Source organism: Barbatula barbatula (assembly GCF_947034865.1).
Source record: "Barbatula barbatula genome assembly, chromosome: 3".
NCBI lineage: Eukaryota > Metazoa > Chordata > Actinopteri > Cypriniformes > Nemacheilidae > Barbatula > Barbatula barbatula.
The window spans coordinates 4,648,121-4,673,878 of NC_136764.1; the positions used below are offsets into that span (position 1 = coordinate 4,648,121).

A 25,758-nucleotide genomic window follows, 5' to 3' on the forward strand; every position below is an offset into this window, starting at 1 on the left:
AAGTCCAGGCCTGGTCCTTGCTCGTCTTTCCTTGTAATCGCTCTTTTCTTATGCTTCCGGAGCTCCTCCGAGAGAGATGCGAGACCGGTGCACGTGCACCTTGCGTCGGCTCTCGTCCCGCCCTGCCCACCACAATTATTCACCCTAATGTTATTTCAAACCTGTTTGAGTTTCTTTCTTCTGCAGAACACAAAAGAAGATATTTAGAAAAATGTTTGTAACCAAACAACATTGGACCCCAATAACTTACGTTGTATGGACACAAAATCACAGAGACATTTCTCACAAATATCGTCTCTTGTGTTCCACAGAAGAACGAGTTATTAGCAGACTTTGAACGAATGAATGTTTTTTTCAGCTATTTATTTTCACTTTGGTTTGTAACGGATAATAAATCATATTCACATCCTGTTTAATTACAGTATAACATGAATTCTCACTCATAATTGGCTCCAGGCTGTAAACTATCTGTTTTTGTGAGGTTCATTATTTCATTTGTATTAGATACTGTGGCTGAAAAGATCTGTGCTAACTAATATAATCATTCTGTCACTGGAAAATGTCGTTTTCTTCAACCTTAGGCCATCCAAGAGGAAGATAGTATTGTCTCTTCAGTAAACAACAGTAAGGGAGATTTTTCAGCTGAAACAGTGGTCCTCTGTAAGTTATAAAAAGTAATTCAACAACCTTCAAGAAGTGGATACAGGCAATACAGAATGAATCCCAGTGCTCTCTGGCAATATATTGACGTCCTAGGAAGTGAAATGCACAACGCTTTTGAAGCTCAGTACAAGATGTCACATCATCACCTATAACCCATTTGGCATCTAGTTGTTTATAATGTCATAAATTAGTTATCAGCTAATAATCATATATACTGTTCTACTGCAGAAACAATGTCACTTACATCCAGTGTTGGGTGTAACTAGTCATTAAGTAATTAGTTTTACCTGAAAAAAAGTAAAGTAAGGGATTACTCTTATTTTCTCTGTAATTTAATTACAGTTACTTCATATGTAATCGAACTAAATACTGTGTAATGTATACAATAGTGGAATTGACATTACATTTCTAACTTCTAACTTTAAAAAGTACGCATTAATGTATCTTTCTCACATTTGTAATACTTTAGTCAGTTAATGAGAGAACTTTATGTAGTTGTATATGATTTCTTTGGATGAATTAAGGGTCGTTTCATGTCTACCCTCGATTCACTTAACACACAAAGAAAGTAATTAGTAATCAGTAACTAAATGCTTTTTGGAGAGCGTAATTTGTACAGTAATCTTATGACACTATTGAATTAGTAACTAGTAATAAATTACTTTTTCAGAGTAACTTGCCCAACACTGTTTACATCTTAGATGAACTGAAAATGTACCGCATCTACCTAAAATTTTCATTTTCCAGTGTACTAATGTTTATCAACAGCAAGTATTATGGATAATTCACCAAGACCTGTAACTCAGTTTAAGCTTAATATAAAAGATCTCACTAAGTGAACTATTTATTAGTAACCCATTGCAAAAAAGGTCAATAGGTTGTTTCGAAGAGATAAAATTATGGTGGTGGCACTAACTTGAGAAAATATTTAGATTAGTTTTAGTTAGGAACTGTTACAAACATCGTCGTAAGCTGGTCGTGATACTCGGCTAACTAGTTCAATTGTATCTGCTTATGGACTATGGTCTTTTTCTTCTGATTTGCTGTGGTTGGTTGGTTTATTGATTGCAATGCATGCTGGGACTGAAGGTGACACACTTGTATATGCTGCAGAGACCTAATGTTATGTACAGATTTGATTAGACTGATCTAGATTTGGGTGAAATTAATTATTTCTCTTAAAAATTGATTCTTATTTTTGTTAAGTTTTTCTACTAGTTGTTGATATGACTAATATTCTTTGGTTCTTTCAGATTCTGTCACCTGTGGGACATGATGGGTCAGCGATTAGCACAAACAAGACACGTGAGACAAGCGAGGAGATGCCTGTTAGGTGATCAGTCTAGTTATATCAACAATGTTTTGCTAATAGCAGTAAGTGAACGATCATGACACTGTACTGTGGTTGAACCACATCATGTGCACTCTGTTCACAGTTAAAATAGAGGAAATGATTCATAATTTACCCACTTAAATATATCGGCCTGAATTTTTTCTCGGACCGATCATTTATACGGCCGATAATATATCGTACATCCCTCATTACGATATAGCAGGTACATTTTCAACACATGTTTTTTTTCCTGTGTCACGAGAATCGCTGAATATGTTTTTCACTGTGATGTATTGTCGTGTGCTGTAGGCGTGGATTCCTACAACGTTTTATGAGGCGTCTGACACCCCAGGATGGAAGTACTACCATTACAAAAACACTGGCAGAAAGAGAAGAACTAGGTGAATTTCATTGAGCCCTTTGATCCATTATGTCTGTTTCATTTTTTAATTGGTAAAAAAACGTATATACAAATCTACATGGATTGAATTTTGCTCTTAATCTCCCCTCTTTCACTTGTCTTTATTTTTGGGCAAGAAGACAGTGGCTCTCACCCTTCTTCCACTCGTACCAAAGGCTCCGCAGCCACTGTACCTGGACCCCGTCGCAATCCCACCATTAAGATCAGCAGAGCCACTCGTGTCCAGGAGCAGTGGAATGCATCACTGGACAGAGAGATCAATGACACTGATGAACTTCGTCACCTGGATGAGTTCTTGGGGAATCAGGTTTGTGTCTCTGTTCATATTTCTCCATCATCTCCGCTTATTGTGAGCTTTGATGTGCGTTGATGTTTATGATGCGACCTAGTTGTAGTTCCTGTAGAATCTGTCTGTTAAAAGTAATGTCACGATGTAATGTGAAATTATTTACTCTGTTGTTGTGATGCTGAATCCAGATGAATGATCTAAGCACCAGATCAAAGGAACACTCCGATACTGAAACAATCTTCTTGACGGCCACCACAGAATTCAGAAAAACCATCAAGAGCATGTATTCCATCTCAGTAAGTTGGTCAGCCCTTCTCATCACTGACCTTCTAACCAAAGATGCCAGATTTGAAAATCAATGTTAAGCGCACCTATTGGCCTACAATTCAATGTATAGCTTCACATTACCTGATCATTTGCATTTACCATCATAATTCTTTCATTAGCAGTGCCTTAAATGGTCCCAGATCTGGGGTTAACAAGATATGGGTTTTGATTTACAAGTATCACATATTTATAGCAAACAACTGTGCATTTGTTGTTTCCAAAAGAATCCCAGTATTGGTTATAAGACGCTGATGTCAGGCTACAAGGTGAAGGTGTCCAGTCTGGCAGGGCAGAAAAAAGCCTCTGAGGTGCCTCTGGTTGTGAATCTCTTCCAGTCAATGCTGGATGCCTTTATTAGGGGGGAGCTCAAACGATTGGAGGCCCCTGACACTCTTAAGGTAACTAAGAGGTTTCTACAGAATCTATTCTTGATGTGTAAAGCAAGTTATCTCCAAGCCCACATTAATGTCCGTTCAAAAGCTTGACAGATTTACACAGAAAGTCAACATTTATAGAATTTTACACATCCCCTATCCCTGTACCCATGTTTTTTTTATATTATAGTCACATTTTTGTATTAGTCTGTTGGCACAAGTACCCAAATGCAACATTCCACACTTTTTCCCTACAAAAATCCACATGTCTTTTCAGATTAAGGAAAGAAGCCGAAGAAAATCTATTAAAAGCATTGCGAAATATGTAAGTTATTTGAATAACATTGCATACATTAATGATATATATTTGTTGAAACTCAAACTGTTATTTTGCTTTGTCTCTCTCTAAGCCCGACAGCCCATTGAATCACTCATTTAGCACATACCAGGTGACCATCATGCAGTCATGTGACCAGTGCAGCTCATACATATGGGGCATGGAAAAGAGCTTCATGTGCAGCAGTAAGCATCTAGCGATCCCACTGCCTCTGAATCTTTGGTACTCTTCGTTGTCTGTGTTGTTTAATGCTGTTTTTTCTGTTTTTAGCTTGTAAGATTGTGTGTCACAAGAAGTGTATGAGCAAGATAGCTATACGTTGCACAACGTACTGTAGCAAGAAGGTGAGTACCGCTGCAATACAGTACTACTGTACATAAGTGTTTTCCTTATGTGCTTGTACTCGGTACTCCCATAAATAAAAAAGTCAATCAAACTTGTATATATGAATCTTTCTTAAGTGGAACACAAAAGAAGATATTTTAAGGAAGCTCTTTGTGGTTTTGTGTCCACACAATGGGAGTCAATGGGGGGGTCAATGTTATTTGGCTTCCAACATTCCGTAAAATATTTTCTTTCGTGTTTTGCAGAAGCAAGTCATTCAGGTTTTGAAAGACCTGATGGCAAATAACGATGACAGACTCAAGATTTAGTTCTCAAAGACCTGAGCTATGACCTTAAAGGAATCGTGTTGCACCTTGATGTCAGCTAACGGACACAGTTGATGTTTATTTGTACGCTTTTGTTCTTCAGAAAGAGGGTGAGCTGAGTACTCTTCACTTCGGTGTGGCTTTATGCAGACTGGTCCACACTGCCGAATCCGTGCCATATGTCATAGATAAGATGCTGGTGCACGTCGAAATGAACGGACTGTACACAGAGGGCATCTACCGCAAGTCAGGCTCAGCCTGCCGAGTCAAAGAGCTTCACAAGATACTGGAAAAAGGTAGCACTTCATGATCAGAGATTTATATCACAGTGGTTGAATGACAGGTGGTAGACCTACTGTACAGACGCTAACAATATTTCTCCCAAATGTCTTTTGTAATTCAGATGGTAACAAAATGTCACTATTCTGATACCTTAAACATATAAACAATGATATTACTAATAATAATAAGAGAAGAAAGTAAAATAAAAAAGGTAGGATGAACAACTGACATGTCAAAATAAAATGTCTAGAAGGACATCTACCTGTATATTCTGTGCATGCGTAAAAATAAAGGTAAATAATAACATAACCCACCAAAGGGGGTCGAGCTTTCTCATACGTAGCACCTAAACTCTAGAATATCCTTCCTGACGCTATTCGAGGATCTGACACACTCGCCCAATTTAAATCTAGATTAAAGACGCATCTTTTCAGCCAAGCATTCACTTAATGCAAAATATGCTAAATAAACCACCAGGAGATGCTGACATTAGATATTATTTACTAGAATAATTTAACTTGTTATATTAACACCATGCAATGTGTTTTACCTCTTTTGTGTTTTGCGTTTTATTTTCTCATTTTCCCCTGTAAAGCTGCTTTGAAAGCGCTATATAAATCAAATTGAATTGAATTGAATAAATAATAATTGGCACAAAAAGCTTTACAATAGGGAGACTGAGAAAAACATCATAAATAAAAACGGTATAACAATGTAGGCGGACATAAATAAATAATTCATAATAATAATATTTATTCAATATCATGTCATCTAATCACCTTTAACCACGTTTACAATAGATCCCAGTTATAAATAAAGGGATTCCAAATATTCTCAAAAGTTTAGTGTAACGAGGAAGGCGGGACGAGAGCCGTGAGGGAACAGCTGAAGCCAGTGATGCAAGACGTTGCACCCGTCTGGCATCTCTCACGGAGGGCAAGCGACAGGATGGTACGATGAGAGAGGACCAGGCCTGGACTTTATGTTTAATAATCAGTCGACCGTGAGGGTCGTTTTATTGTTTGTTTATTTTATGAAAAGCTTATGTTGCGTTTGCCGGTTCCCCCCTCATTTCTTCCTTTTACTGAACTGTGGTGTTACAATTCGTTTTCCTTATGTTATCTTTTCTATAGCTAAACAGAAAGCCATATTACTGATCCACTGTGATAGACGACCCAGAAGTTGCCGTAGTTTACCACAACGTGCCATTTAACAAGAAAAACGCCTTAACGCACATATATATATATATCAAGGAGGCGGGACTCTCGCATCACTGTCGTGATCGGTCTGTCAGCTGATAGTATATTTAGTATTTTATCAAAATTTTACAAAGTAAAACATCTCTGAGAACGTACAGATACTTGGAAATGTACTTGAGAGTAAAAGTGCTGAAGTACCGTGCATCCCTGCTTTTCATACATATTGCATTTTTGTATTTCCTCTTTCATGTATAATCATTTATCAATACTGTAATGTATCTATTACTTTTGTATGCATTTACTGTTAATTCTAATCAACTTAAAGTTGCTTTTTGTTGTTGCTTTCTTCAGATCCTCATGCTGTCTCCCTTGAAAACTACCCCATCCACATCATCGCCGGTCTGGTCAAGCAGTGGTTACGGGAACTGCCTGACCCCCTCATGACATACGGTCTCTACAATGACTTCCTGTATGCTGCTGGTGAGTTAATGGTCATGTGCACTTTTAATGCAAAATACAATGTTGTGCAAACCCTCAAGCTCTTCGTATAACCAACCTTTTTCAATAGATACAACAATATATTAACACAAATTTTACATGGCTTAAATGCTATTCATTTCTAATGGATATGTTACAAATACTTTCCTCCAGATTTACCAGAGCAATCCGAGCGGTTACGTGCCATCTACACAAAGCTTGACGATCTACCTGCCTCAAACTTCTGTACTCTTGAAAGGCTTATTTTTCATCTTGTGAGGTAAGCAACTGCGTATGACTTACTGTCTGAATATACATCTTGTGTCTATTGCCTCGCCAATTTTCTTTTCTTTTAGAGTTGCAAAAGAGGAAGCCCACAATCTGATGTCAGCTAGCGCTCTGGCTATTGTGTTTGCACCCTGCATTTTACGCTGCCCCGATTCTTCTGATCCTCTCCTCAGCATGAAAGATATCAGCAAGACAACCCTGTGAGATTCATTGCTTTCTCTGTATCTTTGTATACATCTAGGACTAGCTTGTTTATCTGGTTTATTTGGCGATTGACAGTTGAGATAAGAGTATAGAGATTACTTTTGTTTCACAAGTATGTTTTTTTTAAGCGAGCCAAAAAAACATTGTGGAGGCAGCGTTATGCTGGGTTCACACCAAATGCGAATAAAGCGATTTGCACGAGTAAATTACATACAATGTCAATGCAAAGACGGGAATAGACCCGAACTCGCAGCAGGCGATGCGAATGACGATCATCGGGCGGCGTGAACGCACGTCAATCTCGTCTTCCGCACAAGTTGAAAATATTTGTCAGCATGCGTCACTCACGTAAAAATACCGAACTTTTCCCGCGAGTAGCAAAGAGCATGGAATGCGATTATTCGCATGTGGTGTGAACCCAGCATTACAGTACAAATGGAGCTGACGGCCAGTGTTTGTGTGTGCAGATGTGTGGAGATTCTGATAAAAGAGCAAACAAGAAGCTATAATCAGAAAATGGAAGAAATTCAACAGTTGGAAAATGCAGAAGCGATGGCCATTAAACAGCTCAAGCTCAGGAGACAGAACACGGTGAGAGAATCTGTACTTGCAATAAACTATACTGGTATCACCTCTACGAAATGGATGCTGATTGATCAATAAGAGTTTCAGCCATCTAAAATGCAAAACAACTGTGTGCTTCTCATTATACATGATTGCAATTTTAAACAGGTGTTTGAGGGACCCAAATTGAATTCAGATGGCTCTGTAATGGACAGGGATGAGCTGGCCCTGATCGAGCGGATCAAGTCTATTAAGGAGGACAAGTGAGTTGAGAAATGCATTTTATTCATCTTTGCATTGCTAGCATTTTACCTAACATTATATTTAAGATGTGGAAACGTATAAACTAATAAATACTGCGTATGTTTAAAATGTCAAGTGGTTTAAATCTCATCCTGTTTGCTGTTCAGGAATAATTTGGCCATTAGACTGCCTGAGCTCGTCCAGGAGAGCTCTGATGTCGAGAACCTCGACTCCGAGTTGTTTGTCAGTACTGAGAGTCTTCCGCAAGATGTGAATTTGGACTCTGAAGGTCAGTACTGAGGTACAGAACATTTTAAATACCTTGCAGGTCTTGCATGCTGTGCATCAGACGGCTTGAAGTTACTGGTCTTGTGGTGAGCTAGAGTTGACGTCTCTCTAACCATAGGCTTGCTGTGCTGCTTTTACATTAAATTTGTGAATATTAATCCAGTGTATAGCGTCAGTTCTGGTAGGTCACGTAAGTAAAGCTTGCATCAGCTGATCCTCATCTACCTACAGAAATATGGTGCTATCACAGCTTCCGTTTAAAATGTATTCTGCTAACAGCAGCTTGTGTTGCTCAGGAGCAAATTACCCTCCTCCATCCCCAGCTCCACCTCACATTTTCAATCAGGACTCAACTTTTTATATTCCTTTCAACTTAACTATCATTATGAACTCATTACTTCTGTTTTTCTGTTGACCCTTAAGGGAGGGTTATTATTCATGCTGGCTGCATGGATGTGCAGGGAGTTTTTTGCCCAGAACAGAACCATACCGCTAATCTAAACTGTATGCTAATTGTCAATAATCTTTGACGAAAGCGAACCTCCCAGAACTATATTAAGATTTTTATATGCTATGTCTTGTTTCACTCTGTTTCAGTGAGCACTGCTTTGTGGAGCTTCAGATCAGAAGAACCCGCTGAACCTCCTGATCCAAGACGTCCTCCCAAAACAGAAAATAGAAAACCCACTGGGAATCGGAACCAAAACCAGTCTGCATCGCGTCGAGACGCAGTCCAGTCCATGTGTGTTTTCCCAAAACCCCTCACCACCTCCTCCTCTCCAAGCAGTCAGGGCAAGAGACGGTTTTCTGACCTTGACATTCCTTTTATAGATGAGGAGGACGTTTAAGAAACACCAGAAAGAACACATTCTACAATTGTCTTTTCTGTTCCCGTTCAAGCGAAAGTATCCATTTTAGATCACATCAACACTCGATCACATAAATCAAATGCTGGATGAAAATCCTTATGTCTAAGAACTGCTGTTTCCCTTTTCTGTTTATAAAATACTTTTGTAAAATAACGTTAAAGCCATATTTTTTACTTGTGTTGTGTATTATGTTGTGCAAAGATTATTTAAAATGTTCATCTAACCATGACAACATTGGGGGGAGATTCTTGAATGCGTTTGTCTGGCGTGTCTAGTTTTTAAAGCAATAGGCAACGCTTCAGACCACTAATAGTAAAAAATGTAATATTTTATTAATTCAGAAATCTTAGACACATGCATTATCTCTCCATCACGGGTATCATTCTGTTCGTATAGTCTTAGTGAGATTTTAAAAACAATGTTTAAAAATAAAATGAAGTGTTCTGCACTCATATAATGTGTAAATATGTATGTCTATATACCGCTGAACCATTTTTAAACGATAGGAGGCTGAAATTATGCAATTGCATGCTTTTTAAGTATACTGTGAAGCTGCTGCCATATGTAATGTCTTTGTTACACACACGTACACCTTTTCCTTGAATGCAGTTCTTGTGTTTTAGGATTATCTGTATTAGTTTCCAGCAGGTGTTATCTTCTCGAACGTGTAAGATAACACCACGCAAAGCTCTATATACACGGTAAGCTTTATCATTTTCAATAGAAATCTGTTGACGTCATAAAAATGGTTGACGTCACAAAGCCAGTTTAGAGACTCGGTCGGGTGTTTTAATATTACTAAGCGTTGTAATGCTGCAAACTATAAACACACATTTATTTGTGTCTTCGCTGTTCTTCTTCACGGCGAAACATGTTTTATCACCCCTTTAAAAATCGTAAATGTTTTATGTCAAGTAAACAACACATCCTATATAAATCTCTAATAAAAGCGTTTGTCAATCCCTGTCATTCATTTGATCGTGTTTTGAATGTATTTGTGTTTTAAAAACGCGGATAATAATAAAAACAATACACCCGTCAGCAGTTCGACGGGGACTCCTTGTTGTTTTGCGTACGCTATTATGGTAATGAGCGCTTCGGCCGCACCCGCGCGGATGCCGTAATCAGCCAATCAAATCGCGAGGCGGGCCACTCCCTTATCACGTCGACCAATCGATCGCCTGTTTTGTGCGACGTGGGCGGGATCCGTCGGAGAGGGAGGACAGGAAGTGGCAGACTCGTATAGCCTAGCGCGGATGCTAGCGGTGAAGCGTAACGTTTAGCCACACCTCGCGGGTCCATCTCCCACAAACAAGAATGGACATAAGTTAACAATGACTGGCGAGAAAAAGAAGAAAAAGCGGCTGAACCGCAGCATTCTTCTGGCTAAGAAAATCATCATAAAAGATGGAGGCACCGTGAGTAAAGCCGTTCTCTGTCACTGTTAGCCACACGCTAGCTCGGGCTAAACCTGTGTTGTTTTGAACACGTTGAGCTTAACGAGTCTAAAGTCGGTTCGGTTCTGTTGCCAACTTGTCCGATAATTGCACTTGCGTCATATTAACTTATTAGAGAGACACCTGGATTTGTGATTTAGGAGAGGCAACAGTTGCATTAGACCGATGACAAGCCAGCTGTCGAGAAACCCAGGCGGATCGATCACGTCTGGCGTGTTATTTATATGTTATTTATATAACCTCAAAGCTTGGAAATGTCAAACTCATTCAAATAAACAGTTGAGCTTTTGCAAAAGACCAAAGTATGGTGTTCACGTCAGTGTTTGTGTTTTTAACATGTGTTCTGTCATGTGGACAGTTAACATAACAATAACTGATGTCTTGTAGTCATGTCGTGTAGTTTTGGTTGTGCACTATGAAAATATGATGTGGCTGACCACTTTAACCTCATGAATTCACAGATGTACAGTAAGGAACGTATGTGATCATGTAATGTAATCGTAGGCAAAAACATGTTATAATATAGAATACAATATGTTTGAATGCTGTCACTACCCATAATCCTTTAGATGTATGTACTTTAACACCCCAGTCATAGACACCAGTGAAGTCACGTGGTATCTGAATGCATCATTATGACCTAGCCTTGGATTTTCTATACTGGACACAAGAGTGGAGATGAACTGTCCGTGCTCTCCAAATGACACCCGTCATTGCTCATCCGAAAACAGCAGTCGTGTTTTCGACATACCGGGTTAAGTGACATAAATGCTTGAAAGAATGAAACCAGAAGTGATCATTGTATGATATGTGATGCGCCCAGGGATCCCGAAAGTAAGCTTAAACCCAAAATTGAAAAAGCGGTTTTATCGTCGTCACCCGTCTTGTGTGAGCGGTCCCTTTAAGGGTGTGTTTTCTGTGGGACACCTGTATTCGCCTTCTGTGTTCTCTCGGGGTTTGTTTAACCTGCCCTGCTCTCTGTGGTGTGTTTGTTCTTCGCTTACAAAGCTGCACGGTTCACCTCTTAGACACACGCCACCGGCCTTTCTCAATTCATCACTTATAGCAGTCGCCTGTTAAACACAAGAACTTGCATTGAGAGCCCCCACTGAATCCCTCGTAGAGTCACAGCTGTACGGCTATCTTTTTACCCAGCATTCAAAGCGCACGCGGTTCAATTGATGTAATATGGAGCGCTTAAGCCTGTGAGATGCAAAGAGGTACTTTGTGCCCTGTATGATATTGTTTATCTAATGCTAATAGTAGTAAAGAGTACGATCGGTCTGAATATCGATGTTTGCTCTGACTTGTCGGCTGTAATGTGTGTCCATTTGTCTTAGACCGTATAGGTTCCTTTGTTCATGTCGACACTTCCTGTAGACGGTTATGTTTGTAATAGTGTTGTTTGTCATGTAAATGCTCTTCTTTCAGCCACAGGGGATTGGCGACCCCAGTGTTTACCATGCGGTGGTGGTTATCTTCCTGGAGTTCTTCGCCTGGGGACTGCTCACCACCCCGATGCTTACGGTAAACCAGTTTTACATCCCCACCCTCCTTCACATTATCACATCCAAACAAACCATGGAAAGCCTCAGACGTGAATGTCCGCGCCCTCTTTCCCCGCTCCTTTTGTGTCCATAACAAGGAGCGACCTTTCCCATCGCTCGGACTCAAGCGGACTGCTTGAACGCGTGAATAAATGAATCCTGATCAAATGGAAAGAGCAGAATGACGCACTCTGCCTTAGCTGATGAGTGACGAATTGTGTCGGCGAAGGCTTTGATGGTGGATAACGGAGTGTTAAATGAACACGACATCACATAGTGTCTTGCTAATAATCGCTTTTTTATTCGAAAGGTTAACTGGGGGGGTGGCAAGACCACATGAGTGCAAACGAAGCCTGTGCTTTATTTTCTAGCAGTCAGCATTGTTGACTCTTTCTTTCCTGTTCATGATCCCGGTCACAGGATGCTATTCCAAAAAACCTTTTACCTCAAAGTCAGCTGTGGCTCGGAGACCAACCTGCATCTCCCTAAGATTTGAACTGCATGCAAAGTGGCATCGCTGTTTCCTTGTGTTGAATAATGCATGAGCTGAAAGCAGTGTGGCGACCCTTGGGTTTGGCTTTCACTTCTGGTCAGCCGCCCGTCAGAGCCGTGTCAGAAAAATCCAGCTTCTGCGTTTGTCATTCCGAGAAGGGTTTACTCCTTTACAGGCTGTGTTGTGTTCTTTTATGAATGTGCATTTAATGATGCAATACGGACAGTTTACTGGGTTGTTTCGAATGACCCTAATGGTGTTCTTTGCCATTTACTGTATTAAATGAGGTGAGATTTTTGTAGGGACATGTCTTAAAATAAACATCATGGCCATTATATATAATTCCTCCAGTTTGTGCAGTGGAGACAGAAAGTCACCTCAGTGCTCTGTGGTTCAGATTGATATCACTACTGAAGTGCCTAACAAATCCTCCTTAACAGTCCAGTGTTCACTAAAGCTCACTCTTCTTCACAAGGGTCTGATATCTGAATGCAGTATTAGATTAACACAGCAGGTGTGATGTGCGTTCACACACCTCCCTCATCTCCCAACAGACTTCATCTGTTTACAACATTCAGTCTGAGATTTAAGATAAAGGAGCGTGTGCTTTACCATCGTACATCTGTTTGGAGCTGTTTTATCATCTCATGTTGTCACGTGTAGTGCAAATGGTATCAGTTATTCAAAATAATTCACAATCACTAATGAATTCTTTAGAAAACGTGCCATTTGTTGATTGTAACCTTTCGAATGTAGTCGCTTGGGTTTGGTTCCTCTTTTTGTTTTCAGTTAAACCACTTCGTCAATGGAGCATTGTGGGTTATTTGTATTTCCATGGTGATAAGACTGAGAGATGACAGTGTTATAGTGTCAGGTTTTTCACACACACTGTATAGAACTGCTCTTTGTTATCTTGGCCTACATAGAGGCATTATCAACCTGATGTGTTCCTAGATCTAGCTTTCATTTCACATGAGTGGGATCTGAATACAGACTTATTGAGAGTTTGGTCTCATGGTTCTCAGTTAGATCAGTCCTGTGGACTTAAACCAAAAGTGTTTTATTTTAGTGATGCACTGAAATAAACATTTTGGGTCAAAACCGAAAACGGAAAAATTAGGACGCGTGTCCGAAAACCCCAGAAAAATGACTTTATATTAAAACCAATTTTCAAACTTTTTAATTGTATTATTACACGCATTAAAACCACAAAAATGAAAAAGAACATATTTTAAAGCAATACTCAATATATCATTCTTCCTTGGCTCGGTGGTTAGAGAATGGCGCTAGCAACGCTAAGGTCATGGGTTGGATCCCAGGGGATTGGTGATAGTCAGAAACAAATGTATAGAACAATTCAATGTAAGGCGCTTTGGATGAAAGCGTCTGCCAAATGCATAAATGTAAGTTATAGTCAAACTCAACATCTCTTACTAATACAAGAAGTTTATATATGGTGCACAAACATTTTATTGAAAAATGTTGTTAATATTAAGATCTTCATATTAACAAGATGCGCCACTGCCGTTACAATGAACAGAGAGGAAAGACTCGCTCCCCCCATTCAAGTTGACAGGAGTGTGGACTTGCTATGTCGAAATAGCTGCCCGGAGGGGTTGCAAACTTGTCCGCCGAGTGGCACCACTCCCATAAACGGACTTTGATTTTGTTGCTCGTTTAAACCAAGTCTTTGACCTGGAACCAAGTCTATTCAACTGTGTTTTTGTCCATTCATATACTCATGTAAAGCATTGCCTTTATTTTATACAAGGCATGTAATGATTAACCGGTGTGTGTGAATGTCATTGCTCCAGTTAGAGACGTGCACCTGCCGTGAACCTTGTTCTTATTCCCAGACTGAACCGATAAACGATCCTCTACACGAGTTTTGAAGTAGAACCAACAGCAGTTATTTTTATAATATTAAAAATTTTATTAATAATAACACTCATCTTTGGCTGAACGTGTCGTGCCTAAGCGTTGACACATAAGGGAGCTTTGCCATAAGCAGTAAATATATAGATAATCATTAACCAGTCTGCGGTTATACTGTACCCCATCGGTTTATCTGTTTACAGTTCATCTGTGTTTGTGTCTCAGGTTTTACGTCAGACATTCCCCCAGCACACATTCCTGATGAACGGCCTTATTCATGGAGTCAAGGTAAGAGAACAGCTCCCACCTTTCACTTTTACTCCATATTCGTCCTTCCTCTCTGATGATAACCCTGAGCTCTTACGGTGGTCTTGTTTATTCATGATAAACCCCGGTCACGTGGTGAAACCCATAGATCAAGTGAACCACGAACACCCTTTGTACCTTGAAAGAGGAGGCGTCATTTGACATTGCCGTGTGTGTGATAAGGACACGTACGTGCGTTGAACCGAAGCCTGTTCCTGACCGGTAAACAAGTGAGGTCAGGTAAAGGTAATAGACCTTAAGTGCGAAGGTCTCCAATCTCCTGAAAACATACAACATGTAGACCAAACTGTAATGAAACGCACCTAAACCAGCTGATCAATGTAACTTCAATATATACAGACGGCGTGTTTGATCAGTGATGGTTATAAACTCTGAGGCTCTGGATTGGGAAGGTCTGCTCTAGGCGAAGGTGGCATTGAAGAGGTTTTGTGTCATCTCTCTTTATTGGGATTTCAGGGTCTGCTGTCTTTCCTGAGCGCTCCGTTAATCGGTGCCCTGTCAGATGTGTGGGGCCGCAAGTCTTTTCTGCTGCTCACGGTGTTCTTCACATGCGCTCCCATCCCTCTTATGAAGATCAGCCCATGGTGAGTCTTCTACATGAAAGAAGATCCAGGATCATCCTGCTTTACACTTGAAATTATCCAACAGGTTGCCATTTATAGTGAAGAAACATCTTACAGGCACCGTTTACAAGCAGAACGTTCCCATTACAGATGTTTATTGGTCTGGGTGAAGAAACGTTCGCCGGTGTTTTGCATTTTTAATATTCGATTATTTGTTTTCATGCATCAATGCAGTAAACGTTCACAAAAGCTCTGCAATGTATCTTAAAGCGATTATATTCAACAGTCCTACATCTCTTTAAGGTTCTTCAAGGTGAATTATATTCATCCCTGAATTTAGATTTCCTGCCGACTGCAAGCTTTAAACAATTTATAGACGCTGGTATCTTACTGTGTGTTTTTGTGCAGGTGGTATTTTGCAGTGATCTCCATGTCGGGTGTCTTTGCGGTCACCTTTTCTGTGATTTTTGCATATGTGGCTGATATCACCCAGGAGCACGAGAGGAGCACAGCTTACGGCCTGGTGAGTAGAGCATGACTCATGACTTCCTGTGAATGTTGTGATGTTGCATACTGCAACTGTACATCCTCGAGCATTAACTGGGGCACTGGGTGGAAACTGGTTTTGTGCGGTTTAGCGTTTATCACTGATCATCTACAGGGCCGAATGCTTCAACAGTTTGTTGACGCAGCTACAGATGAGTTATGTTGTCCATTGTTTTTTTTGTAGGTGTCTGCCACTTTCGCAGCCAGTCTGGTGACGAGCCCCGCGATTGGTGCGTACTTGTCTGTGGCATATGGAGATACTCTGGTGGTGATTCTTGCCACGGCTATAGCTCTGCTGGACATCTGTTTCATCCTGGTAGCCGTTCCCGAGTCCTTGCCTGAGAAGATGAGACCGGCCTCCTGGGGTGCACCCATATCCTGGGAGCAGGCCGACCCGTTTGCTGTGAGTCTATACAAACACGGTCATGTGATGCGAGCATCCACCTGCGTCATCGGTCAGATGTGGAGGTTGAGGAACTTTATCATGCGATAGAAAAGTGCATTTCAGTTTCGTTTTTAGTTGGAAAGCTGCACAGACAGGCACATGACGCTGCATGTTAGCATTGCTTAAGTTGCATTGCAGATGCATTGGTGATTTTTGACAGCTTTGATGCTGCAAATCACTGTCGGTGTGAACTCTCACTTGAGCTTAGCAGAAATGAAAAATGAAAAGCCGTCTTTGTCGCAGTTCATGGATTGACGAAATACTCTTGTTTCCTCTGTGTTGTTATGTCATTGTACACGCATCACTCTTTCACTCTTCTTTCAGTCTTTGAGGAAGGTGGGTCAGGACTCTACCGTCCTCCTGATCTGTATAACGGTCTTCCTGTCCTACCTCCCCGAGGCCGGTCAATATTCCAGCTTCTTCCTGTATCTCAGACAGGTACAGTAAACACCTGCACCTCCACATTCCACTGCCTGACCCCTCTCTGATAGCTATTACAGATGGCATGACACTTTGACCCTCGGTTGTTTAAGAGAACGTGAAATCTTAAGCAAATATTCAAAAGCAAGTCACACATGACTCTGCTTATAATGGGCGCCCTCACCCTTTGAGTAAACAGTTAGGAATAAACCTGGCTCATGTGATTTCTTTCCACATAACCGCACTGTGAAATCTGACTGTTTTGGGAATTGCCTTCATGCCCGTGTTTTGAAGCATAAGCAGATCTTTGTGCTCACATTGCCATGGTTCAGACCTCTACTGAACGTTTTATTTCTACTGCCAGACGTGTAATAAACAAATAAGCAGCTAATGCTACACAACATTTGTTCCAAACATGATACTATTTAAACGTGAACCCTGTATGGTTTATCGTATCATATTGCATTGCTGAATGGATCTACGCACCTGTTTGTTTCTAACATATTTAATGATGTTTGGAAAATATTTGACCACTATTGTATCTGGCGTGCGAGCGCAAGTGTATGCGCTGGTGTGTTCTGTTTTCTCAGGCAGACACGGTTTTACCTTTCAGCTTTTATATTTTGTTTTGTCAACTCGCAGATCATCGGCTTCACATCAGAAACGGTTGCTGCTTTCATCGCGGTGGTGGGAATTCTTTCCATCCTGGCTCAGGTCGGTTTTATATCTCTTTTATTATCAGGATGTTCTTGTTTATTAATCTGCTCAGCGCGTGTCAGATGGTGTAAATGGAGCCTGATGAAGACTTAACTTGAAAACACTCATGTTTCATCTCTCCGTGCAGACGGTTGTCCTGGGAATCCTGATGCGCTCCATAGGGAATAAGAACACTATCTTGTTAGGCCTCGGCTTTCAGATCCTGCAGTTGGCCTGGTACGGCTTTGGCTCTCAGCCCTGGTGAGTAACAGCCATGTTTTGCCACTAGAGGGCAGCAAAGGCTTCTTTATATTTTCGTGTTCAAAGCACACGAATCAGAAACCTAAATGCATCTATCACAATTGTAAGCTATTACATTCTTCTTATGTAACACCTCTGTGGATAATATAGACGCCTATAGTTTGTATAGTTTATATAGTTAACTTAATTAATTTAAGTCCCCAGACTCATTCTTTTAGAGTCAGTACTCTAGTTATTCACGTGGCTCACTAAACATTATAAAAAGATATTTGATGAAATAACCAAATGTTTTCTGTGAGGTTTAGGGAATAGAACATATTGAAATTGAAATATACTTGTAATGTTTGAACAGCAGTGTGTATGTGTGTGAATTTCATGGTTTATGTTTTTTAAGGATGATGTGGGCTGCTGGAGCCGTAGCTGCCATGTCCAGCATCACCTTTCCAGCCATCAGTGCCATAGTGTCCCGCAACGCCGACCCCGACCAACAGGGTGAGACACACACTAGCTGAATATAGAGCATTTTCCGTCTGATGCTGAACTGCTATTAAGCCATTACGGATGAATAATTTAAAGTAACATGTTCATTTTGTTAACTATAAGGGGCCCCAAGTAGTGATTGTTGTTTGTGTTTTTTGTGTGTGTCAGGTGTGGTACAGGGTATGATCACAGGAATCAGAGGGTTGTGTAATGGTCTTGGTCCGGCACTCTATGGCTTCGTCTTCTACCTGTTTCATGTGGAGCTCAACGAAATGGATCCGGTAGAGAACCCAGAAAAGGGTGCCAAACCCAACATGGCCAACCCCACAGATGAGGTAACGCTCTGAATCTCTCTGCATCAGGGGTGGGCAAAACTATCCATTCATCCTTTTTTTAAATGCAGTCGTTTCAATATCGATTAACAAAAGATGTGAATAGATTATTTTCTTTTATATTTCCGCAAGTACTGAACATTCATAAACTTGAGTGTTATTGCTACTACTATCCACTAGATGTCACTTTTCTTTTTACAACGGGTGGATGTTACAACAGGGAGCATAACCTTCATTCATTGCTGAATTAACATGCGGTCGAATTTAACATCACCGTCGTTTAGAAGGCAGCGTTCATCTGCTTTTACAGCTTATTTTGTGAAACTTTCTTCGTTAAATCTTAAATGTCAAATAACCTGACCCCGTTTGATCAAGGTATGTGACTGGTCTGTTTCAATATACCCAAGTGTGTTTAAAGTTTTCCTAATACTTAATTTCTTTAACTCTCCGTTGTAATCTGATGTTTACTGTTCTTTTTTTAGTTATATCTTTAGGATTTGCATCAAATCTATTATCGTTGATTGGAATCGAGAGCTTGTGATTCGGGACATCAGAATCGATACCCAGCCCTATCATTTTTATGTTCTACATAAAATCATCCTCCATAATGTAAAGAACATTCTGTGGAAATATAATCTTGATATCTTTAACACAAGGCTTTACTCAAGTCAATATTATAGGGAAATTACTGGTCGAAATAAAACATTTATGCTCATTATCTCTGTTTTTTCCAGATTTTCACAAACTGTGTCACAAATGTGTTTAAGTCGATTTAAACTTGTTCAATATTGTCATAAATGGACATTTATTTTGCTTCGTCAATCGCCTTGTGTTTTATTATTTAAGGAGCCTTGAGGTGATGCCTACAGCGGCATCTTGTTAGGTTACGTTACAAATGTGTTTTATTAAAGCCATTAATGTGTCTATATGTGTGTTATCAGAGTGCCATCATCCCCGGTCCTCCCTTCCTGTTCGGAGCGTGCTCGGTGCTGCTGTCCCTGCTGGTGGCTCTCTTCATTCCGGAGCACAACGGCGTCAATCTGCGGAGTGGCAGCTACAAAAAGCACAACAACGGCGCGCAGAGCCACTCGCACAGCTCGCAGGGCGGACCCTGCGAGGGCAAAGAGCCTCTCCTGGAGGACAGCAGCGTATAACCCCACCGACGAGGGGGGCGGGGACACACCCCAAACCCCCTCATGCTCACCAACCCACCTCCCCAGGCGCACACGTGCAGTGCAGCTTTTGCAAAGTCTTAAGGAAGATGACATCAGCGCCCCCTCTTGTTCCCCCGCAGCTTGACGAAAGCCTGTCGAGCTACCGCTGCGGGCACGCGAGGAAGCGGTGCACATTATTCGTGCGTAAACGGCCAGCGGGGAACAGCCCCTTGGCCTTGTGGGACAGGAAGTGAGGCTACGGACATTTTCCCTTGCACACGAGGAAAACGCCGACAAGGACTTTGTGTGAAGGTTTTTATTGCTACATAGTTTTTTTTGTGCTTCTCTCTTTCAGAATTACAACGTCAATGACAGAAATGTTCCTCGTCCAAAGAATCCTGGTAACTGTAGGGAGGTATCTGCCGCGAGATGTTCCGGGCTGACTTGATGTGCTGCTTTTTACTGGTTGTTGTGGGTTTTGTATTTAACAGGAGTGAAAGCGAGAGAGAGCGCTTGTATGTTGTGCAGATGCGGAGAGTCTTTATGAAGGTCATCATCACTTTACTGAATCATTGCAACCTCAACAAGCAGTTTCTCGAAATAGCTCGTGCTTTCTGAGAGGTTTGTGTCATACGTAGAGGAAGAAAAAGTTGCCTTTACGTGACTTTTTATTGCTATAACCCACATGAAGACTACGCTCTGAGAAGGGTCAGTAGTGGCGTAGCTCCCTGCACATATATTACGTTCTTGTTTGTCGTCCGCCTCACCTCCAGAGCTCCCTGTGAAAGTCAGCACTGCCACGTTACAACAGGCTAGCAGGGCTCTCGCTCATCATACTTAGTTTTATATAACTGCGAGCACCGTTGTGGGTGGAATAGCTTAAATGTGATCGGATGAGTGTCACTAGATTCAGTGATGTAATATCTCACACGCTGCTATTGTAGGACGTACAAGGTTCTGTGGTATAATACTAGACTCTAAATGTGATGTTTCAATTAGAACGGCGCTTTCTCCATGTACGTCACTTTTTACTGGTGGTGCATTTTCATTCTTGTGCGAGAGAATATTTTTATCAGATCTCAACAGGAGCGTTTGATTTTCCTCCAGTAAACCTTAAGTGCATTCAGACTGCATTCTTTCAGTTTTTTATCAAGATCTGTTGTGTGTTTTAATTGTTTGTCCTTTTTTTGTTGATGTTTGTAAGACAAATCCGGTCATTTTTAACTTACATTTTGGACCATTTCTGTTGAAGTTTCATCACTCTTTACTGATCCGTATGACCAAAATGTAATTAAATTCTTTGTAATATATCCTAGAATGGAGCGGACGACGGTTCTCCTGCATAATGACTTTCACTAGCCACTAATTTGCAATGAAATCTGGTGTTCTGAAATTCTGGTGCCTCAGAAAAAAGCCAATTAATTTGTGCCTAAAATGTGCTCGAAGTGAAAAACTGTATTTGTGAATGGTGGCTGTAAATATTAGGAACTAATGAGAAACTATTTATTAAAAGTTTATTGATATTGAAGTCACTATCTATGTCTTTGTACTGTCACTCGGCTACTGTAAATCTGTCTGCTGAAAACCGTCTCTTATTTGTTGCATTCGTCATTCAGATGTCAAATCCTTTCCGCGTTTTAGTTACAGCCTTCCGCGCTATATTGCTTCCTGAAATCCATTCCACCCAACTCATTCCTTGTACAGCAAGGTAAGCAAAGTGTTGTTTTACATTATACAATCATAATAATAGAGAGTGTGTTATAGCCATTTTTCTAATATTTTCATAATTTAGGTCAAAATAAATTCCTGTGTGATCTGATATGTGATGAGAAAATGTAGAGTGAGTTCTGCAAAAGGCGGATTCGCATTTACATTTAGTCATTTAGCAGACGCTTTTATCCAAAGCGACTTACAGATGAGGAAACATTGGAAGCAATTATAACAACATAAATGATACACTTGCATTGATAACGTCAGATTGTTTGTCACGTGTCTTTCTCACTAAACCACAGCGGCTGATATGGTGTCACTTTTACATTGATATTTTTTTCAGGACCCACCCACATTTAATGTTTGTATATGTATGTAGGCCTATTTCTTTTCAATTTAAATAACATGATATTTATATTATACGTAATTTATTCATTGCATAATTTCTGCAACATTGCCTTTAATAAAGAATCCTGCAAAAATGTGTGTAAATCATGTACAATAATGTATAGAATACAATAACTGGCTAAAACGCACTGATCTCGACCGCTCGTGACGTCAAATGACGCGAAACTCACTTCTACTAAATTTGTGCCCTCACATCTTGAACACTATTTTAAATCCGGTGTTAACTTTTTAAATGGTATTTTTATACATGGTTATACATTCATTTTAGTAAAAAAATTACCCTGAAAGATGCATTTTAAAGTCCCTGTGAAAGGGAAGTGGCGACCGTTTATTACTTCCGTATTCTGATAAGGAATGTGTGAGAAAATGTGGGCGTGTCTTGCGTTTTTCTCTTCGAATTGATTGGATGTGTGAAAACAGCTGTTGCATTGAATTTTAAATGAAGGGGAGGTGTAAACGGATGCTCCGGCCAAGTAATAATTTAGTTTTTAGTTTACGTACCTAGATATATGCACTTACAAGTTTAAAACAGTGGAGAATCACATGTTAACTGTTCAATTTAAAGGAATAGATCCTGTGGATACAGTTGATAACAAGTGATTGATGAATACTCGCAGAACTAAGAATAATCCTTTACATTTATCTGATCTAAATCTGTGGTTTTTGGATAATTTCACATTAGTCGTAACCCGGACCAGTGGCTTGCTTTCTGTTTGCCTTACGTCTGAAGTAACATTATGTTTTTTATGACATATAGTATATTTATGTCATGTTTATCAATTGCTGGTTTGCATTATTTGCCCTCGACCTGGCAGTGACCATGGATGAAAACGTTTCTTTATGGCTAAAACTGGCATCTACATGACAGACATTACATGTTGTCTATACGTGGTGTCACACTTTTAACATAAGCTTTTGGAAGATCATTGTTGTTAATGGAATGATGAAAAACTTTGTAGAGCAAAATGCTGCATCACATGACATATCTGAATAAACTACAAATAAATGAAAAAATTGTGTAACTTTGATGTCTTCATGTGTGCCAGGTGATAGTAGATATTTGCACCAAACAGTGAGGATTGGCCACAAACACAGAACGAAAACTGTTTCAACCATCACATTTCTCTCTAGGATTATAGTCTGTGACCCCCAGCTACTAAAAGCCCATCATTGACACACAGAGCCACTCGGCTCGCGGGATGGATGCTGACACAGGTTTTTGTTCATTCAGTCATTGCATGGCAAACTTATTACTTCCTCTTAAGAAGAGTGTGTAAATATATAATGTTATATAATGTTGTCACTGCAAAAGTGTGTGTGTTTGTGTAATTTTGTGTGCATTACTTACTCATAATTTAATTTGGCTCCTGTAAGGCTCCTCCCCGTCCTCAGGCGACAGAAGTTATTCCAGCATTATAGCCATTTAACATTGAGAAGAACACGAGGAAACATTTGAAACAAATACAGTATCACAAATCTCACATTGTTTATTTAGTTGATTCAATCTTGTTCTTGTTAAACAAAGCTGGTTAAACACAGGTGCAGAAGAACCGTTTCACTACACAATGTTTGTATAAAATAACATTTATAATCGATTACAAATCTTAAGACTGTTTCAGAAAGGATGTTTAGGGGAAACTCTGAGTATATCAACCCTGAAATGAGGGAAACTCTGGGTTTTGTGCTTCAGAATGATTTCAGGAGAGCAATTTAGGACCAGAGTGGAATTTTGTCATTTCCTTGTGCATTTATGTTAAAACTGTACTCTTTTTCTTTACAGTGAATTAGATCTATCAAAATATGTCTCATCCTTACTTATCCTGGCCGTGTATTACATCAGAGCATATTCTTTCCCTTACATTTTCTGACAAATGGTAGGTTTCTATGAAGCTCGAACAATTACTAAATAAAGTGCATGAGTAAAGAATTGAATAATACAGATATTAATGCAGAAATGAAGCGCAATATAGAATTAATTTAGATGTGCAGCTATTCCAACTCAAATCTGCTCCGAGCTGCTCGAACCGCTGATAACAGAATAAACATTTTGTGGCCCAAATTTAACTTCCATAAGACCCAGTCATTTCATTTAAAACAATTAATATACAGTAAAATATGAATGTTATTAAATATAAGATAGATTGTTAACCAAACAAGTAAACTTCAGGCAAGGCACGCCTGTTTTAAGAATCTTAAAATGTCTGCTATTGACAAATTCAACAATTACAGTTATCAATTGAATGGCTATCACATAAAATAGTTTTTGTAACTATGTAGAAATATAACTCCTGTTTTGCTTAAAGGTAATTATGAACTTGTTTTTTTTTAACTATTTGAGGTCTAAAAAAAATTCTGACCTGTTTCTCCAGTTTTCAGCTTTCATTTTCTGCTAATATAGAGGCTGAATAAATCGTACATGTGTCCTACGGTGTGACATATTAACGTTTAGGAAACAAACTTTTAATATTACATGTTTTATATTATTAATGTATATCATATAAAATAGCAAATGAGAGATTTATCTTCATATCTAATGTTTATTCTAATGTTGTGCCGGCACACCATAGGACAAATTTGCAAACCCAAATGCACATAGAAACACTTTTCTTGTTAGTACATCACAAAATAAAACTATAAAAATGATCATTTTACCTAAACATATACCTATAAATATTAAATTCAGAAAAACTGAAAATGATTTCGTTTTATCATGGGCTTATTTTATCCACCAGAGAGCAGCAGTTTCACATTATCATCTCATTAACAGTGTATTATTATTTGGACAGTATTGCATTTACCAGACGCCTTTATTCTGAAGCGAATAACAGTTCATTCACGTGTACTTTTCTTTCTTCTTGTCAGTTTTTTGTGCTCCATGTAGCGCTTTTTTTACTTTTACTTTTCTTATTTATTAAAATGTTATTAATTACGGATTAAAATACATTTCATTTGGTAAATCGTAGCTATGCTTGTATGCTTGTGTTGTATGATTGAATGCCTTGCTGTCATTAGCACCTTAAAAAATATAATAAATTATTAAATGTCACTTAGCTAAAACCATCAGACACCCCTTTTATCTTAAAGAATAATGATTTATATTTCATTCTTATAATACAGTAAAACAACAGTACAAGATTCTTCTTCGTGTATTGTCTCGTATATTTGTTGCGTTATGGTTTACAGGAACACACAGTACTATGGTGGACGATGACACTCTTTGAGAGACATAAGACTGGCACGCTGTGAAGGTTTTGGACGTGACAGATATAGCAGCTAAACGCTGAACAACAAGCCAGTCTAGCACATCTAATCTTATTAGTCCTACTAGAGTGCTATAGGGTCAGGGCTATAGAAAGCGGGTCACGAACAGGATACGCTCTGTTTTCAGGAGGAGATGGCTGTCATCTGTCCAGCGGACCGCATACTGTACACAGAGGAAACTAGTGATAAAAACACAATCAGCATCAGCCCCAACCAATGTATTTACATTAAAAATATTGATGCATGGACGGCCTTTAGTGTGAAGCTGGAAACCTGTCCTTTGTCTCCTCCTGGTCTGTGTCCTTTCCTGTCCAATAAGCAGATTTTTCCCTTTAGGGGCAGAGGTCGGCCATTAACCATTAGTCCCTGTATTGTCCGCTTGACAACAGAAGCAGAGCTCCTGAGACTCTTCTGTCAGGTCATGTTTTATCCGATAAAGTGTTCACAAGCTTGATATATCTGGATATGTATTTGCGACGGGCTGAGTCTCAACATGCAATTTATCAGTCATATACACAATGAAGTGATAACCTTAATCATTTAACCCTACATCACGTTCTGAAATGACAAAAAGCACCTTATTTTGTGCATGAGGACAATCTTTCTTTATCATGTAATGCTATTGCATTCTAGTTTCATTTCACTGTGTTTTCTTGTTTCCCTAACCACTACAAAAATTTGATTTTCTTCGGAAGACAAAGTTCAAAATACTGTCGAACAAGGTTTACATTTGGATGTTAAACCTTATCATCTCTCTGTAATAACACGCATTAAGTTCTCACAAACTCATTTCAGAAGATCTGAAGTCAGGCATGAGAAGATCAAAGACACGGCATGGATGTCACTTTTATAACACGAATCACGTTCTCGTTTTACCCAAGAAAGCACAAAGAGAACAAATTGAATAAATCAATATCCTGTGATTTCATATCTGTCCCACGAAAAACGGCCAGAAAAATAACATCCTGTCCTATT

The 25,758-nt window shown here is 39.6% G+C and overlaps 2 protein-coding genes across 7 annotated transcripts in view; both read left to right on the top strand.

Moving 5' to 3' along the window:
• Positions 1–9,874, top strand: part of LOC306891745 (myosin IXb) — a 30,796-nt gene extending 20,922 nt beyond the window's left edge. For 2 of the 4 annotated variants that reach the window (XM_079452238.1, XM_079452239.1), the window contains 16 exons: positions 1,917–1,996; positions 2,306–2,397; positions 2,537–2,724; positions 2,895–3,002; positions 3,258–3,431; positions 3,685–3,732; positions 3,818–3,929; positions 4,015–4,088; positions 4,498–4,690; positions 6,227–6,355; positions 6,527–6,632; positions 6,709–6,840; positions 7,312–7,435; positions 7,577–7,671; positions 7,819–7,940; positions 8,537–9,874. In XM_079452238.1, coding sequence (XP_079308364.1) covers positions 1,917–1,996; positions 2,306–2,397; positions 2,537–2,724; positions 2,895–3,002; positions 3,258–3,431; positions 3,685–3,732; positions 3,818–3,929; positions 4,015–4,088; positions 4,498–4,690; positions 6,227–6,355; positions 6,527–6,632; positions 6,709–6,840; positions 7,312–7,435; positions 7,577–7,671; positions 7,819–7,940; positions 8,537–8,787 — 2,028 coding nt within the window. In that variant the 3' untranslated portion in view covers positions 8,788–9,874. Of the gene's footprint in view, positions 1–1,916; positions 1,997–2,305; positions 2,398–2,536; positions 2,725–2,894; positions 3,003–3,257; positions 3,432–3,684; positions 3,733–3,817; positions 3,930–4,014; positions 4,089–4,497; positions 4,691–6,226; positions 6,356–6,526; positions 6,633–6,708; positions 6,841–7,311; positions 7,436–7,576; positions 7,672–7,818; positions 7,953–8,536 lie in introns of all 4 variants that reach the window. The other 2 variants (XM_079452240.1, XM_079452241.1) reach the window with 1 other exon arrangement.
• A 124-nt stretch (positions 9,875–9,998) lies between these two features.
• mfsd14a2 (major facilitator superfamily domain containing 14A2) lies at positions 9,999–22,542 on the top strand. Of its 3 annotated transcripts, none has more exons than XM_079452312.1 (12): positions 9,999–10,226; positions 11,697–11,792; positions 14,406–14,468; positions 14,964–15,091; positions 15,479–15,593; positions 15,801–16,019; positions 16,386–16,499; positions 17,124–17,195; positions 17,326–17,438; positions 17,833–17,930; positions 18,087–18,253; positions 19,192–22,542. In XM_079452312.1, the coding sequence occupies exons 1-12, from the start codon at positions 10,143–10,145 to the stop codon at positions 19,402–19,404; spliced, it is 1,482 nt and encodes a 493-aa protein (XP_079308438.1). In that variant the 5' UTR covers positions 9,999–10,142; the 3' UTR covers positions 19,405–22,542. The 3 variants fall into 3 exon arrangements, with proteins under 3 accessions (XP_079308438.1, XP_079308440.1, XP_079308439.1); XM_079452314.1 differs by having other exon boundaries at positions 10,001–10,226; positions 10,858–11,792; positions 19,192–22,515; XM_079452313.1 differs by having other exon boundaries at positions 10,023–10,226; positions 11,703–11,792; positions 19,192–22,515.
• Positions 22,543–25,758: the final 3,216 nt, after the last annotated feature.

Coding starts and splice junctions, on each gene's coding strand:
- mfsd14a2 (XM_079452312.1), top strand. CDS start 10,143: ATGACTGGCGAGAAAAAGAAGAAAAAGCGGCTGAACCGCAGCATTCTT. Junction 16,020..16,385: donor AGCAGGCCGACCCGTTTGCT/GTGAGTCTATAC, acceptor CTCTTCTTTCAG/TCTTTGAGGAAGGTGGGTCA. Junction 17,439..17,832: donor GGCTTTGGCTCTCAGCCCTG/GTGAGTAACAGC, acceptor ATGTTTTTTAAG/GATGATGTGGGCTGCTGGAG.